The 16,691-nt window shown below is 41.5% G+C and overlaps 1 protein-coding gene and 1 long non-coding RNA gene across 2 annotated transcripts; one reads left to right on the top strand and one right to left on the bottom strand.

Annotated features, from left to right (window-relative positions):
- Positions 1-2,752: 2,752 nt before the first annotated feature.
- LOC121132872 lies at positions 2,753-13,576 on the bottom strand. Its single transcript, XR_005869571.1, has 3 exons — positions 13,519-13,576; positions 10,967-11,048; positions 2,753-3,008 (listed from the first exon to the last, which is right to left on the bottom strand). It is a non-coding gene; the product is annotated as an uncharacterized LOC121132872 (long non-coding RNA).
- Positions 11,059-12,204, top strand: LOC101823612 (glyceraldehyde-3-phosphate dehydrogenase-like). Its single transcript, XM_005065719.3, has one exon. It carries the CDS (start codon positions 11,059-11,061, stop codon positions 12,070-12,072), a length of 1,014 nt encoding a protein of 337 aa, XP_005065776.2. The 3' UTR covers positions 12,073-12,204.
- Positions 13,577-16,691: the final 3,115 nt, after the last annotated feature.

The following is a 16,691-nucleotide window of genomic DNA, read 5'->3' as shown; positions in this document are numbered from 1 at the left end:
GGGTAGGTGTGGCCTTGTTGAGGGAAGTGTGTCATTGTGAGGGCAGGTTTTGAGGTCTACTATGCTCAAGCTATGCCCAGGGTGGGCACACAGTCTACTCCTGCTGCCTGCAGATCAACATGTAGAACTCTCAGCTCCTTCTCCTGTACCATGTCCCACTATAATGATAATGGACTAACTATCTGAAACTGTAAACCAGCCAAATTAAGAATTGCTATGGTCTTGGTGTCTCTCTACAGCAATAGAAACCCTAAGACGCTAAGTATGCATATTAAACTAACTTTAAAGTCAAACAAATGATAATTCTCTAGTTAAAGAAAATGTGACTTTTTTTCATGATTTTCTACAACTTTTTCTAATGAAGACATTGCTTCATCTCAATTAAAGCAATATAGGTTAGCACAGGGAGTGTATGCCTTGTGCTGCAAGCTTTATCAAGAATGCATGGGTAGGGAGCTCAGGCATCAGGGTTGAAGCTACTCTTATTCTATCAAGTGACCATACTCTCAAACTGCCTCTTTTCCTGTAGATAGTGCAGCTCTCAGGCCTCATCAGAGACAACTTCTTCATTCAGTGGGTAGTGGTTAATGCACAAACCCACGTGTACTCCAAGTGTACTCAATGAGTGACTGTGGAATGCTCAGTCATCAATGCGACATCTGTGTCACACCCCTCCCCAAGGCTCAGGGACCACTGCAGGAGAGAGGACAGAAAGATTATAAGAGCCATAGGTCAGGGAGGACTAGAGCAAATGATGTCTTCTGGACATGACAGGACCACTGCACCCATGGACTCCCAGCAGCAGTGGCTACCTGCATAAAACCTAAACCAGACCAAGCCAATAAATGTTCTCACATGGACTAGGAAAAGGTTAATGAGTTCCTATCCCTAACTGGGGAGCTATAGACAGTTGATGGCTTCTGGGGGAGGGAGAGCTAGGTTTTTAAAACGGCTCCTGGTAGGTCAATAATGCTCTAATGGATGCCCCCTACCCAGAAATACATGGATGGCATAAATTGGAGTCAGTGAGCTATCAAATTAAACATAACATTTTTAAAAGGATATGATGTTGGGAGGATCAGGAAGAGGGAACGGATTTGAAGGAGTTGGAGATGAATAAGACCAAAATGCCTTGTATTAAATTCTCCAAGAGTTAATACACTATTTTCCAGCAAACTTTCATTCAATTTCTTTTAGTTTTGCTTGTATTTCTTAGTTTTACTTATGTGTATGAGTGTTTGGCTCACAAGTATGTCTGTGGACCATCTGTATGCCAGGTGCTGGAGGTCAAGAAGAGGGTATCAGATCCCTTGGGACTGGAGTTACGGACAGTTGTGTGTCACCATGTGGGTGTTTGTATCACCTTATGGGTGTTGGGTCGTGAATGCAGCCACTCTGCTAGAACAAAGGTGCTCTTAATCGCAGAGTCATCTCTTCATACCTAAAACAAACATTTTAAAGAAGTCTGACAAAAAATTCTGGGAAGGATGTAGGGAAAGAACCCTTTTTGGCTGTTGGTGGGGGTGCAAGCACATTCTTTGTGGGAATCAGTGTGGATATCTCTCAGGAAATTAAAGGTAGAACTTACATGATGTGACCCAGATGCACCACTCCTGGGCTTATACCTAAAGGATTCCATATCCTCCCACGGAGACACTAGCACACTGATGTTTGTGGTTCACGTCCTCACAATGGGAAGGGATCAGAATCAGCCCAGATGCCCACCAACCGGTGCACACATAATGAAAATGTGATACATCCACACAGTGGAATTTGTTCAGCTAAAAAGAAAAATCATGAAATCTACAGGAAAGTGGATGGATGTGAGAAGAACTATATTAAGCAAGTTGACTCAGAAAAAACAAAATCGACATGTTCATACTCACACACAGATCCTAGACTGCAATGTCTATGTATATAAATGAGTGCAAACCTAAAAAATTAGAAAAAAAGACCAAGAGAGGTTAAAGGGGTTCTGAGGAGGGCAACGGGACACGTATGGCATGAAAGTAGAAAGCAGGCTGGGTGTCTGTCCCCACATCTGCAATACAGCTCCTGTACCCATGTCTCAGGCAAAAGAGGGACAGAAAGACGGTGTCTGAGGAGCAGGAAATGTGCTGTGGGATTGTGTCTCCTATGAACGTCAGAAAAGCTACACCAGTGAAATCTCAGCAACTTGGCTGCCCAAAGAAGACCTGAACAGGGACGCATCAATAGACATGCTCACTCACAGAAGGAGGGAATTTCATCAGCCCTGAACCCTAGACAGAGAACTACAGTCTATTGCTAGGCAATGGTTGCCCACACCTTAAGTCCCAGCACCCCAGAGGCAGAGGCAGGCAGATGTTTGTGAGTTTGAAGCCAGACTGGTTTACAAAACACGTTCCAGAACAGCCAGGGCTGTTCCACCAAGAAACCCTGTCTTGAGATTGGTAAGATCAAGCCAAATAGATTAATGTTCACTCCAAAATTCAGCCAAGGAAGTGAGAATGTTTCTTTCATATGTATTTTGATATGAAACCTCACGTCAAAAAGTACTGACAGAAAAACCTACAAAAGTGTATTTTTCAAATGCAATTCCAATTTCAGAATATAAATCAATATAGATTAGTGGAGTGTATATTATATGCAGATTTCTACTGTTTTCAGATTTATTTTCACTATTTCAAAACGTCTGAGTTCTGCATGGCTGATTATGTGTTTGAGCAACGTTGCAGCTTTGGCAACTTGTCAAGATTCAAGGATAAAAGAATTTAGTTTTCATATTGTTATTTAATTTAAGCTTTCAGACAGCATTGAAAAAAAAGAAAACACTGAACGCCAAAATGAGCAGAGCAAAAAGCAAGATGGCTTAGGCCCTGTAGCTGCGTCTTTAGTCGTGCACAGAGCTTCTCTTCCCTCGGTTTTAATCAGCAGGGTATCCTCAGGAATGCCAAAACGTCCTCTCAAATGACACATTTTTCTGCTTAAACATCACTTCATAATCCATGCTCCATGCGCTTTGAAACCTTTAGACGAAAATAGTATAATGACGGATATTGCATTAGAGTGTGAAGCATCTGGGTATACATGCTTCCCTTTTGGAATGCTTCCAATTGTGCTGATATCTGATGCACAGAAGGATGGTTCAGGACCAGGAAAACAATTTGGAAAGGGGACACATAGCAAGGAAAGGGAGGGTCCAAGGTGTTGCACGTGCTGTGTTTATCTCCTTTTTCCAAAGCCCGAGACAGATAAAGGGGTCTATTAAATACCATACTCCTTTTACATCTTATGGTACTTGGCGGAAAGAATGCTTGGAAAAAGAATCGACAATCCTTATGTCTCCACCAACTGTGGAGAAGACTTCAGGGTGCAGGGAGCCTGTCTCGGATCACACCTCACAGGCTCGGCTGCCGCACTAAAAGGAACGAGGTTGCACAGGTAAAGAGATGGTTTCCCTAGGAAGACAGCGAAGCATCCGCTACGATGCCCCCAACTTCCACTGTCCCCTTTCAAGGTTCTGGAGAGGCGCCCAGGATGCCCGAGGATTTGTAACATTTGCAAAAGTCAGCTGTTTGAACTGAAACTGTGTGAGGCCCTCATTTCTTGTCACTTTTGATTCCCTGCATCCTACTTCTGTGGCACCAGATGATCACTAGAATTTTGATGATCCAGCTAACAGAAAAGTGAGGTGGGATAACATTTGGATAAGAATAAGTGGGCTATCCTTCTGTGGCTCGTGTCAGAGCCAGGGATGTTATATTATTGCTAGCTCTCCTGGCATGGGAATGGCTCTTACTAGCTATGCTAAGCCACTGAAAATGAGACTCAGGGACTGTCATCCATGATGGGTGTGACCCTTGTACGAGTCAAAGTCCACCCATGAAATGCAGCCCAGAAAATGTAGTAAAATACAGGTAGAAAGGTGTCAATTACAAAGTCTCATGTATTTTCTTGATTTTCGTCATATATCAAATGTGTCAATATATCAGTTATATGACAGTCTCAAATATATCAATTATATATCAATATCAACACATCAAAACCTATATCAACCAGATTTTGAAAAATTGTGTTTTATGATAGCTGCTTTTCTAAAAAAAATGCTAGAGAAAATTCTAAAAGAAAAAATATCTTAAAACTTCATTTTTACATTTGGCATTTATTTTCTACAGATAACTCCCAAAGTATTTATGCTTTGGATAACTTAGTCTATATATTTATGGCCAGTTCCAAAAAGAAAGAAAGAAAGAAAGAAAGAAAGAAAGAAAGAAAGAAAGAAAGAAAGAAAGAAAGGAGACTCTACCCATATTCTGATGTAGACTTCAGGTCCCGTGCGAGATACTCCTTGGCTCAGCAGTATCCCTGATGTACTATCTTTTGGTGGTTCACCACAAGCACTGGGATCGGAACTTCTTTTGTGCCCCTCATCTATTGGTAGACTTTCCCCATTAACTCAAGGATGACCTAGGAACAAGTCCCTTGTGTTTATGTGTTTATGCTCTGCGTCTGAGCCAAGGAAACCCCTGTCTGCTTTCTTCTTAAAATTGTGGTTTGCTTGTTTGTTTTACTACTTAAACTTCTATTCAAATTTAATTTTCTCAAAAGACATTCATGTCGCCTGTTAATTTAAATTCCTACTTAAATTATCCACATAAGCATATAACATCATAGGGCATTTTTTTCTTCCCTTTGTTCTCCTTTTACATATATTGTTGTTTTCTACATAACTCTGTGTGTGTGTGTGTGTGTGTGTGCACGTGCACACATGCATAATAGTGGGAAAGTGAATCAGTGCAAAAAGAGAAGAAAGGAGAGAGAAAGGTAGGAGGAACAGAGATGTGAGAATAGCTATCAAAAGAATACAAAATAGGAGAAGGGACATCATGGATAGTCCAAATGGCTCATTTTAAATGCTTTGAGCTCATCCTCATTGTTTTGTTATTTTTGTTTTGTTTTGTTTTTTATACCTTCCATAATAAGTCAACACAGACTTAGTGGCTTAAACAAACATTTTCTGCTATTGTTCTTGAGGCACACACACACACACACACACACACACACACACACACACACACACACGCTCACTCACCTAAAGAATTCCCAAGGAAAATTCCATTGCTTGCCCCTGGCAGCTTCTCCTGACTCCAGGTATCCTTAGGTTTGAGGCACTGTGGGTCCAGTCACGGTGTCTGTCTATGTGTGGTCTGCTCCACTGCCTGTCTCTCTCTTTGTCTCTCACCTACCAAGTCTGTGATGGTGGGTAGGGCCCACTCACATAATCCAGCACATTAATTATCTGAACATCATTAATTATCTGAACATCTTATGACATATGCAAAGGTTTATTTTTCCTCCAAATAAGAGTATCTGCTAATTTGGTGTTCATTATCCAACCCACTATTACAATGGTGATACTTTTATCCTTATTTGGTATTTTGCAGTGACAAGATCTCTACAAACACAAGTTAAGGAAGTGTGTTTCAGCACACAATTTGAAGGCACTTCTCATCTTGGAAGAGAAGACATGCTGTCAGGGGTGCTGTTGGAATCCCTCACTCTCTTGAATCTTGGAGGAACAGGGGGCAGAAAAGAGAGAGGAAGTGAGGCTGGGCTACAAAATGGTGTCTTAAAAATGACACCCAGTGACCCACTTCCTCTGATGACAAGACACCTCCTGTCACTTCTGCCACCTTCCAAAAACAGCACCAGCAGCTAGGGCCACATGTCAAAGTACATGAGTTTACAAGAGACATTTCATATTCAAAACCCTAACACCTAGATAAGTTATTTATAAAGTCCAAATACACAGGTTGAGGTGTTAGTGTGACTTGAAATAACCAAAACAGAAAATGAATCTGGAGTGTTCAATGCACAGATAAATCACCACCACTGATGAATACTGTCATTGTGAGGGCAGGGGTGTCCAGTCTACAAGACAACCGATTCCTTCAGGCTTATCTGTCCTGTACCCTCTATTCAATAGACCTAAAGACATGTGTAACACAAAAGTGGAGGTCTTTTAAGAAGTATCTCTAGGGACTGGAGCGATGATTCAGAGGTTAAAAGCACTTGCTGCCCCCAGACCCGTGTTTGATTTTCACTATCTACATGGCAGCCCACAACTGCAATTCCAGGGATCCAGTGCCCTCTTCTGGCTTCTATGAACACCTTGTAAGCTCATAGCATCTGTAGGCAAAACATCCATATACATATTTTTAAAGTATTTCTAATTGTTACATCTTTATTGTGTCATATCATCTGTCTGGAGAAAGAAGATTCTAAGTTAGATGTTGCTCTGTCCAGCGGTAGCTATAGGGTTTTATCAACTTCAAATATAAAACATACATATCATTGTGCTTTGGATGGGAAATGTTCCATGTAGGCTCATGTATTTGAACACTCTGTCCCTAGTTAGTGGTACTGTTTGAGGAGGTCATAGAACTGTCCTAGTTAGGGTTTCTGTCACTGTGAAGAAACTCCATTACCATGGCAACTCTTATAAAGGAAAACATTTAATTAGGTAGCTTACAGTTTCAGAGGTTTAGTTCATTATCATCATGGCAGGACACGGCAGTTAGTGTACAGGCAAACATGGTACTGGAGTTGAGAGTTTAAATATTTGATCAGCGGGCATTAGAAAGTGATCTTGACTAGGTATAGCTTGAGCATAGTAGACCTCACCTGGCCCCCCCCACACACATACAATGATACACTTCCTCCAACAGGACCATGCCTGTTTCGACAAGGTCACACCTCCTAATAGTGGCACTCCCTTTGGGTTTATTGGGGGCAATTACAGTCCAGTTACCACAGGAACTTTTAGCAGGCAGAATTTTGATGGAAGACATATACCACTCACACTTGAGAGTTTATAGCCTATTCTCGCCCTGCTGTCACTTGCTCCCTGTGTGTGGATGAGATGTGATCATTCTGCTTCCTAACTCCAAGACCTTCCCTGCCTTCCCTCTGGAACTGTAAGCCTAAATAAACCCCTTTCTCTCCTAAGTTGATTTTTGTTGGGATAGTCTTTCACAGAAACAACAAAGTGACTAATATACCCACATAAATAACCACATTCTATATTGTATATTTTCAACTGAGCACTTAGCTACACAGCATTCAGCAAATGAGGAATGGGTTTTATAAAACTCTCCTGTGGATAAAATGATATGTAGCATGTACAATGGTTGAGAAATCATATTGGCAGATGGATAATATAATACCGCATTTATCTTTAAATCTATCATATAAAAATGTTAGGAAACACCTGTGTTTACACAAAGTTGTTGAAGTTTAAAGTCACATAAGCACTTTGAAATTATCCCCTAAGTGTCTATTTATAATCAAATTATTGGGTATTGTCTTTGCACAGTTCATGAAAAGGATGTTTAAAACTCGGCCAGCTTCCTTAGGTATAGAGTTTGCCGAATTATCTTAATAAAGAGATGGGGATGATAGGGTTAATTTTTGTGATAGCCTGAGAATGCATGATTTAGCTGTGTAGATGCCTTTTGGTAACAACTTTTTGGTGCTTTAAAGCTCAACAAAACTTTTTAAAAACTATATATATTGAGAGAGAGAGAGAGAGAGAGAGAGAGAGAGAGAGAGAGAGAGAGAGAGAGAGAGAGAGAGAGAGAGGGTACAAGCACACTGTGGCACGTGTGTGGACGCCAGAGGTCAATTTGAGGGAGTTGGCTGACTCCTTCCACCAGGGATTGACTTTAGGTGATCAGACTCAGCAGCAAGTGCCTTAACTTGCTGAGTCATCATCTTTCCAGCCATCACTATAACTCATTAGCAAACAATAAATATTCCTTTCATCGTGTTACTGGGGAAACTGTAGCTTCCTTTTTGTGTCTTTAATTGCCTTAACCTAAGAATTTTTAAGCAAACTCAGGGGGAAGTTCTAAGATAAGTTTCGAGTTTGAAAGCAAAAAAAAAAAAAAAAATGAGACAGACAATCAGCAAGGCCTGGCAGCTGCCTGAGGAAAGAGACAAGATGAAGAGAGAAAACCATAAGTTTCAAAATGGAGTTCAACATGCAGATACATGAAGAAGGCAAGGGGCAGGAACATCAGAGAAAGAGAAAGAGCATCAGGGAAAGTATTCCTAGGCTTTGGCCAGTATCTGGGAGAAAAAGAGACCAAAATCAGGAAAAGAAAAGGTTATGCTATTCTGTGTAACCCAGGGAATGAGTAGGGAATACTACAAGATGGAATCTCTGTCAGGAAATGCAATGAAGAAGAGGCGTCTGGAGGTAGAATTAGTCCTTCCCATCCTTAGCATGTCTCCAGTGAATCGGCTTTCCTGGGGGTTAGACTCCTAGCCAAGTGATTAATAGTTGCAGCTAGATAAACTCTTAAAGGAAGGAGGCATGGGGTGTAATGTTGGATATCTAAGAATCTCAGGTACCCAGGTATTCTATTCTTTTGACCAGGAGGAAGTAGTTGTTCTTTAATGGGCATCAACAAATCCCAGATACTTCCACTCATTCTGTGGTAATTTAAATACAAAGAAGGGGTATCCTTTTTTAGTGTTACCAGGGAAACAGGAGCTATATCCAAAGTTCGTGAGGAAGGCATCCATTCTCAATGGCATCCACACCTACTATCTGTCTGGCTACCCAACAATAGCAACAGCTGTATCAAAAGGGAAGGAAAGAAATGGGGAGGGATATTAAATTGGAGATCTAACAATGTATGTTGTTTTGTCTACTCTTGTGATTTCAAGTCACATCCATGAGCTAACCAATTAAGAATTCACCTTGGCTAAGATTCTTCTCTTGAACCTATCCTATATTCACACACACACACACACACACACACACCAGGCCTCAACTAAGATGATTAGCCTTGCTTCCAGTGTTCCCACACTTTGTGAGGAGTACCTAGAAACTTTGACCACTTGAACAAACTCTCATGATGTTACATGATGTTATCAGTTACATGAATGGAACAAATCACTCTGCTAGAAAATCATTAGATAATTATATTGGTGTCTTGGGGGCTTTTATTGTTGTGCCTAACACTATGACAAGTTGGGGGAGTGTCTTAGTTAGGGGTTTTATTGCTGTGAAGATATACAATGACCACCACTGCAACTCTTACAGTTTCAGAGGTTCAGTCTATTATCATCATGGTGGGAACCATGGTGGTATGTTGGAGAAGTAGCTGGGAGTCCTACATCTTGCAGGTAACAGGAAATGATCTGAGAGTCACACTGAAAGAAGCTTGAGCAAAAGAGACCTCAAATAGCACCCCAACAGTGGCACACTTCCTCCAACAAGGTTATGCCTACTTCAACAAGGCTATGCCTCCTAATAGTGCCATTCTCTGTGAGCTTATGAGGGCCAATTACACTCAAATTACCACAATAAAGATGCTGTAGTATGGGAAGAAATCAGTCACTACATGCACACATGAAAAGTCACCTTTACTCCTTTTGACTGTTGATAGCAAATACACCCAGTCCTTGATGTCTGCATGCTATCTTCCCTTAGAAATCTTCTGCTTTGGGAATTTCTCTTTCATTTTCCAATAAACATTCTCTAGAGCCTATGGGTTTCATTCCTTGTCATCTGCAGAGCATGATCTTGAGGCCGCAGACCATGGCTCTTATACTTCTAGCTCTGTCATTCACTGCATCCCAGATCTGTAACATTTAGTCTTCCTGCCTGCTGCCTGGGCCACTTTTAGCCCCCAAATAACACACAAGACACTATATTAATTATGACGCTGTTGGTTGTTCGCTATGATTTCTTATTGTTTAGCTCTGACTTAATTGTTAACCCATAATTGCTAATCTGAATATTTCCATGTGGTCTTCGCTTACTCCTCTGACTCCCTACATCATGACTGCCTGTGCCTCTCTTTCCCAGAATTCCCCTCAACTCCTGGTCCCACCTATCTTGCTTTCCTATTGGCCAACAGTGCTTTATTCAACAACCAATAAGAGAGACAGATTTACAGAATGACATTTCCCATCATCTCTTTTTTGTCTAAATAAAAAGAAAGGTTTTAACTTTAACATAGTCAAATTATATGTAATAGAACAGTTATCAAGTAAGAACTATAGTTACAATATTTTGACCATTGATGTTTAATAAGATTTAAAGAAAATATTTTATTATCTATCCTATCTGTGTGAGTCTAAAGTCTTATATGTAGCTTATCTTTTATCATAACTAAGGAAAACAGTAACTATAACTAGTTGCCTTCAACTCCATCAAAGACCACAGAAGGATAACATATAAACTCTAAAATTGACAGAGACACCTCACTACCTGGACAGTCACCTGAAGTTCCTCTGTAACGTTGAAGCATCCATCTTCAGCCCATAGGCCACAGTGTACCTGGTAGACTTCTCAGCAAAGCAGGAAATTTTAAACTGTCCACCTATATTGGCAGTTTGTCAGTCATTTTTCTGTGTCCTGCAGAATGTCTGGCAGACTCTTTCATGAAACACGAACCCTGTCCATCAAGTTCAGCAGTCACTTTCCTGTAGGTCCTGCATGTCCAGTTTATACAGCAACAGTCAAACAGTCCAGACAAGAGCAGTTTCTTGCCCAAATGGCTAATCTTGCCATGTTGAAAGCAAACTCCATAATTAGTTTCTCCAGTGCCCATCTTCCTCTCAGATGTAATTGATGTGCCAGGAGCAGATATTTCTCATTGTCAAGAAAAGCCCTAAACCATTTTAAATGCCATTTTCTGAAGGTCTTTGAAAGGTTTGAAGACTATCTATCTCAAATATATCTCTGTATATCTACAAAACCCAACTAAACTATAAATTTTGACTATTATAGGTAATTATTTATAATCTGTACTTAATTATACATTATATTTTAAAAGATCAGTATAAATACAATACTTAATCAAGAAAAGAAATATACATATCACAAAATTGACCTTAAAATTATATCAATAATTGAAAATCCATACCAATACAAAGTATTCATTTCCATACCATAATCTCCTTTTACCTTTAAAAAGATTGGTTGTGGCTCTCTGCTCCTCCCTGTTTTAGACACAGCCGCATCTCTTCGTGCAGTGCCAGCCTTGTTCCTGAGACACAATGGTGAAGGTCAGAGTGAACAGATTTGGCCGTATCAGATGCCTGGTTACCAGGGCTGCCTTCATTTCTGGCAAAGTGGACATCATTGCCATCAATGACCCCTACATTGACCTCAACTACATGGTCTACATGTTCCAGTATGACTATACCCATGGCAAATTCAAAGGCACAGTCAAGGCTGAGAATGGGAAACTTGTCATTAATGGGAAGGCCATCACCATCTTCCAGGAGCAAGATCCCGCCAACATCAAATGGGGTGATACTGGTGCCGAGTATGTTGTGGAGTCCATTGGTGTCTTCACCACAATGGAGAAGGCTGAGGCGGCCCACTTTAAGGATGGAGCCAAGAGGGTCATCATTTCTGCCCCTTCTGCTAATGCTATGTTTGTGATGGGTGTGAACCATGACAAATATGACAACTCCGTTAAGATTGTCAGCAATACGTCCTGCACCACCAACTGCTTAGCCCCCCTGGCCAAGGTCATGCATGACAACTTTGGCATTGTGGAAGGACTCATGACCACAGTCCATGTTATCCCTGCCACCCAGAAGACTGTGGATGTTCCCCCAGGGAAGCTGTGGCATGATGGCCGTGGGGCTGCCCAGAACATCATCCCTGCATCCACTGGTGCTGTCAAGGCTGTGGGCAAGGTCATCCCAGAGCTGAACCGGAAGCTCACTGGAGTGGCTTTCCATGTTCCTACCCCCAATGCGTCTGTCGTGGATCTGATATGTCGCCTGGAGAAAGCTGCCAAGTATGAAGACATCAAGAAGGTGGTGAAGCAGGCATCTGAGGGCCCACTGAAGGGCATCCTGGGCTACACTGAGGACCAGGTTGTCTCCTGCAACTTCAACAGTGACTCCCACTCTTCCATCTTTGGTGCTGGGGCTGGCTCCTGGCATGACAATGAATTCGTCTACAGCAACAGGGTGGTGGACCTCATGGCCTACATGGCCTCCAGGACCATCCACCCCCAGCAAGGACTTGAGCAAGAGAGAGGCCCTGGCTGCTGAGCAGTCCCTGTCCAACAACCCCCACACTGGTCATCTCCCTCACAGTTTCCATCCCAGACCCCCAGAATAAAGTAAGGAGGAGCCTAAGGAGCCCTGCTCTCTTGAATACCATCAATAAAGTTCACTACACCCCCCCAAAAAAAGAGATTGGTTGTGATCATTAACCAATTACAAGTAACCCCATTTAAATAAAAACAAAAATTTATAAACAATATGTGGGAAATTGGACATTCTTCATTCCAAACTGCTTCCTGCTGATAGGGGGAGCTGTCCATATCATAGGGATCATGACAAAACTCAGAAACCTGGCCAAGTCCCTGTATTTTGTAATCCGTAAGGCTGCATCATCTCAGCTGTTTTAGATGTTGGATCACTTGGGCCACTGCTTTCGGGGGTCTTGGTTCATCAAACCACAGAAGCCTAGAAGGAATCCACAGCTTTCCATTTTCTGTGGAAACATAAACAAAACTCTTTTCCCAAGTAACCTGTCCTTATATTTAAATTTAGAAGTCAAAGTATTTTCAAAAGATATAAGTTGGATTAATTCAGCAGCAATTATAATCAAGTATATTTCAGCAGTTGTTTCTTTCTTAGCAATTGGACAGCTGAAAAACACAACAGCATACAGTATCCAGACTCTCTGTGTATTTTCCATCTTTACGCGGCTTTTTTATTACTCTATTGCTTTTACTTCTATTTTTTTTTCTCTGAGACAGGGTATCTCTTTGGAAATCTGCCTCTACCTCTGGAGTGCTGGGATTAAAGCTGTATGCCACCACACCCAGCTACTCTCTTTATTTTTATTTTTTTTCCAATATCTTATTTCTTTTAATCCCAAGTCTACCTATATTTTACTTCATCTGAATCTGACTTTACTGTAAAACTTTTTTTTTCTGGCCACGTGTCTTATATAGGCTAAATTAAATTGCTAAAATTAAAGTGGAAACAGCTACTGGCTTTCCAACATGGCGGGCATAAGTTTGCCGCCTGCTCACTGGGAGCTGTGCTCACCACCTAGTCTGTGCCGACATCAAGCAAATGCTGCCAGCTTGGAGATGTGGTCACTTCCACTTCCAGCTGCGCACACACACCATTCAATTGCTAGCAGAGTCTCTTAAAAGAGCCTTGCAGTTTTTCCGCTTATGGTGAGTCTGTTTGTCTCTAGCAAAACAGAAACCACGAAGCCATGCTTCTCTCTGTTCTTTTGTTTCTAAAATCACTTTTAAGCTTTTGTCATTCTACGTAGAAATTTGTGCCCCACATTCTGACACCACATGTAACGTGCAGTCTTCCCTCCTGCCGCCTGGGTCTGGCCCAAATAACACACAGGATGCTATATTAATATGAAGCTGTTGGCAGTTCGCTATGATTTCTTATCGGCTAGCTCTGACTTAATTGTTAACCCATAATTGCTAATCTGAATATTACCATGTGGTCTTCGCTTACCAGAGAACATGGTCCAGACTTCTTACTCCTCTGGCTTCCTACATGGTGACTGTCTGTGCTTCTCTTTCCCAGAATCCTCCTCTACTCCTAGTCCCACCTACCTTGCTTTCCAATTGGCCAACAGTGCTTTATTCAACAACCAATAAGAGAGACAGATTTACAGAATGGCATCTCCCATCACAGAGCCTCTGCTCATCCTTGCCCCCTCTCCTACCCTTGCTTTTAGTCACTCCTAATCCTTTCAGTTTCACAAGTGTGCCCCATGCTTGCTGCCCTACCTAACCTCACTGGCACCGGCAAAGGCTCACACTCTCATCCTCTTTCCTCACTGTTGATTTTCTTCCTCAAGTCTGTCCTGCATCTAGACACACGACTAATACAGCCAAAGGAACTATGCCATCATCCTTCTTAATACAACACCAGTCTCCTTCTCTTCCACCTCTCCACACACATTTTCCATTTTTGTCTTTCCAACACAGAAATTACTGCAGTCATATACCCTGTGATGCTCAAGGCTCCTGAGGCCTTCTCAGGTGGTATCTCTCAGCTGATTATAACCTAATGAATTCCTCCTTCTTTATGTGTGAACACAGAACCCCTTCGGGAAGAATCCCCTGAACTTCCAAATTGCTTTGCATATCTGCTTGAATTTCTGTATTCCCAGAGACGGACCTCAGTTACTGCTTCTCCTCGTCTCATTATAATTAGCAGTTTGCGCATATAGTTCCATCCGTAGATGAAGCCCCATAAGGATCAGAACTGCTCACACTTCCTTTGTGTTTTCCGTTACTTGGAGCACTACAGGAGAACAAACAGATGAGTAAGTGGGTTGATGGGACTCTCATATTAGACGTTCTCCTGTGGAAGAAAGGCTTCTGTTACTCTTCAAAGATCACCACATAACCCAATTGCCTGTCCTAAGGAAAGATAAAACCCAATTACATGTTAGGTCACCTCAACAGCAGAGTGTGGAAATGAACATCCAAGGTAAAATTCTACTCTGAGATGTACGTTCTGTCGGAGCACCTGGGAAAGTGGATGTTCTCCAGTCCCTCACTCAGCATATGCTGCTCCCATTGAATGGGGTGCCATTCCCTTTAGCTGAGTGACCTCATCCCCAGGACCTACAGTTTTACAAGGTCATCCATAGCTCAGTGGGCAGATTCCAAGCATAAGTCACAAGAAGGAGATATGTTTCAAGTTTTCAGGTTTGAGGAGGTATTGTTGTATAGACAGTAATACAGTTTGAATGTCAAAAAAGTAGTACAAAGTCAAAAGCCACTGAGGTACAAAATAAGGTTTCTGAGTAAATATACGAAAACACTCTGTGCTGTGACTTTTTGGATTTTTGAGACAGGGTCTCACTGTGGCCCAGGCAGAGGTGGCAGTCACTCTGTGGCCCAGGGTTATGTCATAGTCAGAGCAGTTCTCCTACCTCAATCTCACGAGTGCTGGGGTGACAGGAACAAAGCATTGTATTTATACATCCCCGTAAAGAGAAAACAGTGTTGAGAATATAAGCTTAGTATACACCTCTTTTTTTTTTTTTTTGATGATCAGAGGAATGGGATTCATCTTTTGATACAAAGTCCAAAATATTGGACACAGAGCTGGTGGTTTGCTCACCATGGTCTGCATAACTGTTTCAATTTTTAAAAACTGTGGCAAATAAAAATCACAGTAACTCATGAAGTATGACTATACAGCCTAATGTGTAACTATCTTAAAAATGCCTCTTCCTAGCCGGGTGGTGGTGGCGCAAGCCTTTAATCCCAGCACTCGGGAGGCAGAGGCAGGTGGATCTCTGTGAGTTTGAGGCTGGGCTTGTCCGACAGCCTTCAAAACAATACAGAGAAACCCTGTCTCGTAAAACCAAAAAAAAAAGCCTCTTCCTGTAGTTTGGATATAAAATGTCATCTCCATAGGTTCATGGTTACATACTTGGTCCTCAGCTGGTAGTACTGATTGGGAATGTTCTGGAACCTTCAGGCACTGGAGCCTCACAGAGAGAACTACTGTTACTGGGAGCAGGCTTTGAGTTTGTTTTGTTGTTGTTGTTTGTTTGTTCTTCCTTTTTGGTTTTCCAAGACAGGGCTTCTCTATGTCATAGTCCTGGCTGTCCTAGAACTCTCTCTGTAGGCCAGGCTGGCCTTGAACTCAGAAATCTACCTGCCTCTGCCTCCCAAGTGTTGGGATTTAAAGGTGTATTGCCACCACTGCTAGGCATTGGAGTTTTACATGCCATCATTCCTTCTTTTTCCATGTTTTCTGGCTCCTGTCACTGTTACCCACCTTCTCTGCCATCCTGGATTGTTTTTCCTCTGAAACCATGAAACAAGGTAAACTCTTTCTCTCTGAAGCGCCTTTGCCAGTGTGGGTTTTTTTTTTATCCCAGCAACAGACAAGAAACTAATACACTCCAAAACCATCCCCACAGTCAAGAAGTAGAACCCTGTCACTTGCAATGAGCTGAATTGTGTCTTCTTCAAATTCTTGGGCTGAAGATGTTGGGGTGTTGGAAACGGTTGGAGTATGACAGCAGTTAAAGAGCCTCTAGACGCTATAAAATTAATTAAGACATAGAGTGGACCTTAATCCTATAGGGTGGTATTGTCATATAAAAAAGAAATGTGGACATACAGATAGACACCACACTTGTGTGCACAGAGATCATGAGAGAAGATAGATGGGTGAACCTTAGGAGGAACTAACCCTGATGACACCTTCATCTTGGACGTCTAGACTTCAAAACAGAGAAAAAAGTAGATTCTATTGATTAGTGGGATTTTGTTATGGAATTGTCCAAGTACTGTGTGTTCCCGCTTAGTGACAAGACTAAGACCTATCAGACACTCACTTGACTTAAAGCACTAGTCAGCATTATGTCTAATTTCACAAACTCTTTCATATACTAGAGAAAAATGTTCTCAAAATATAAATTATAGTATGTATAATCAATTTTAATTAAAAATAGAAATTCCCGCATCCATATAACTAAAGTGTGTCATAAGAAAAGAACAAATGGGCATGAAAGAGAATTAGCTATAGATAATGAAAATTAACATAACAATTTTGAAGTCCATAGCACAATAGACATTTTGATGGTAATTATGATAAAACATACTTTGTCATTGTTTTGAAAACCTGCCATGAGGTTTTAAGTAAACATGATT

This window comes from Mesocricetus auratus, unplaced genomic scaffold, assembly GCF_017639785.1.
Source record: "Mesocricetus auratus isolate SY011 unplaced genomic scaffold, BCM_Maur_2.0 Super-Scaffold_100018, whole genome shotgun sequence".
NCBI lineage: Eukaryota > Metazoa > Chordata > Mammalia > Rodentia > Cricetidae > Mesocricetus > Mesocricetus auratus.
This window is presented reverse-complemented; position numbering and strand designations above follow the sequence as displayed.

Coding starts and splice junctions, on each gene's coding strand:
- LOC101823612 (XM_005065719.3), top strand. CDS start 11,059: ATGGTGAAGGTCAGAGTGAACAGATTTGGCCGTATCAGATGCCTGGTT.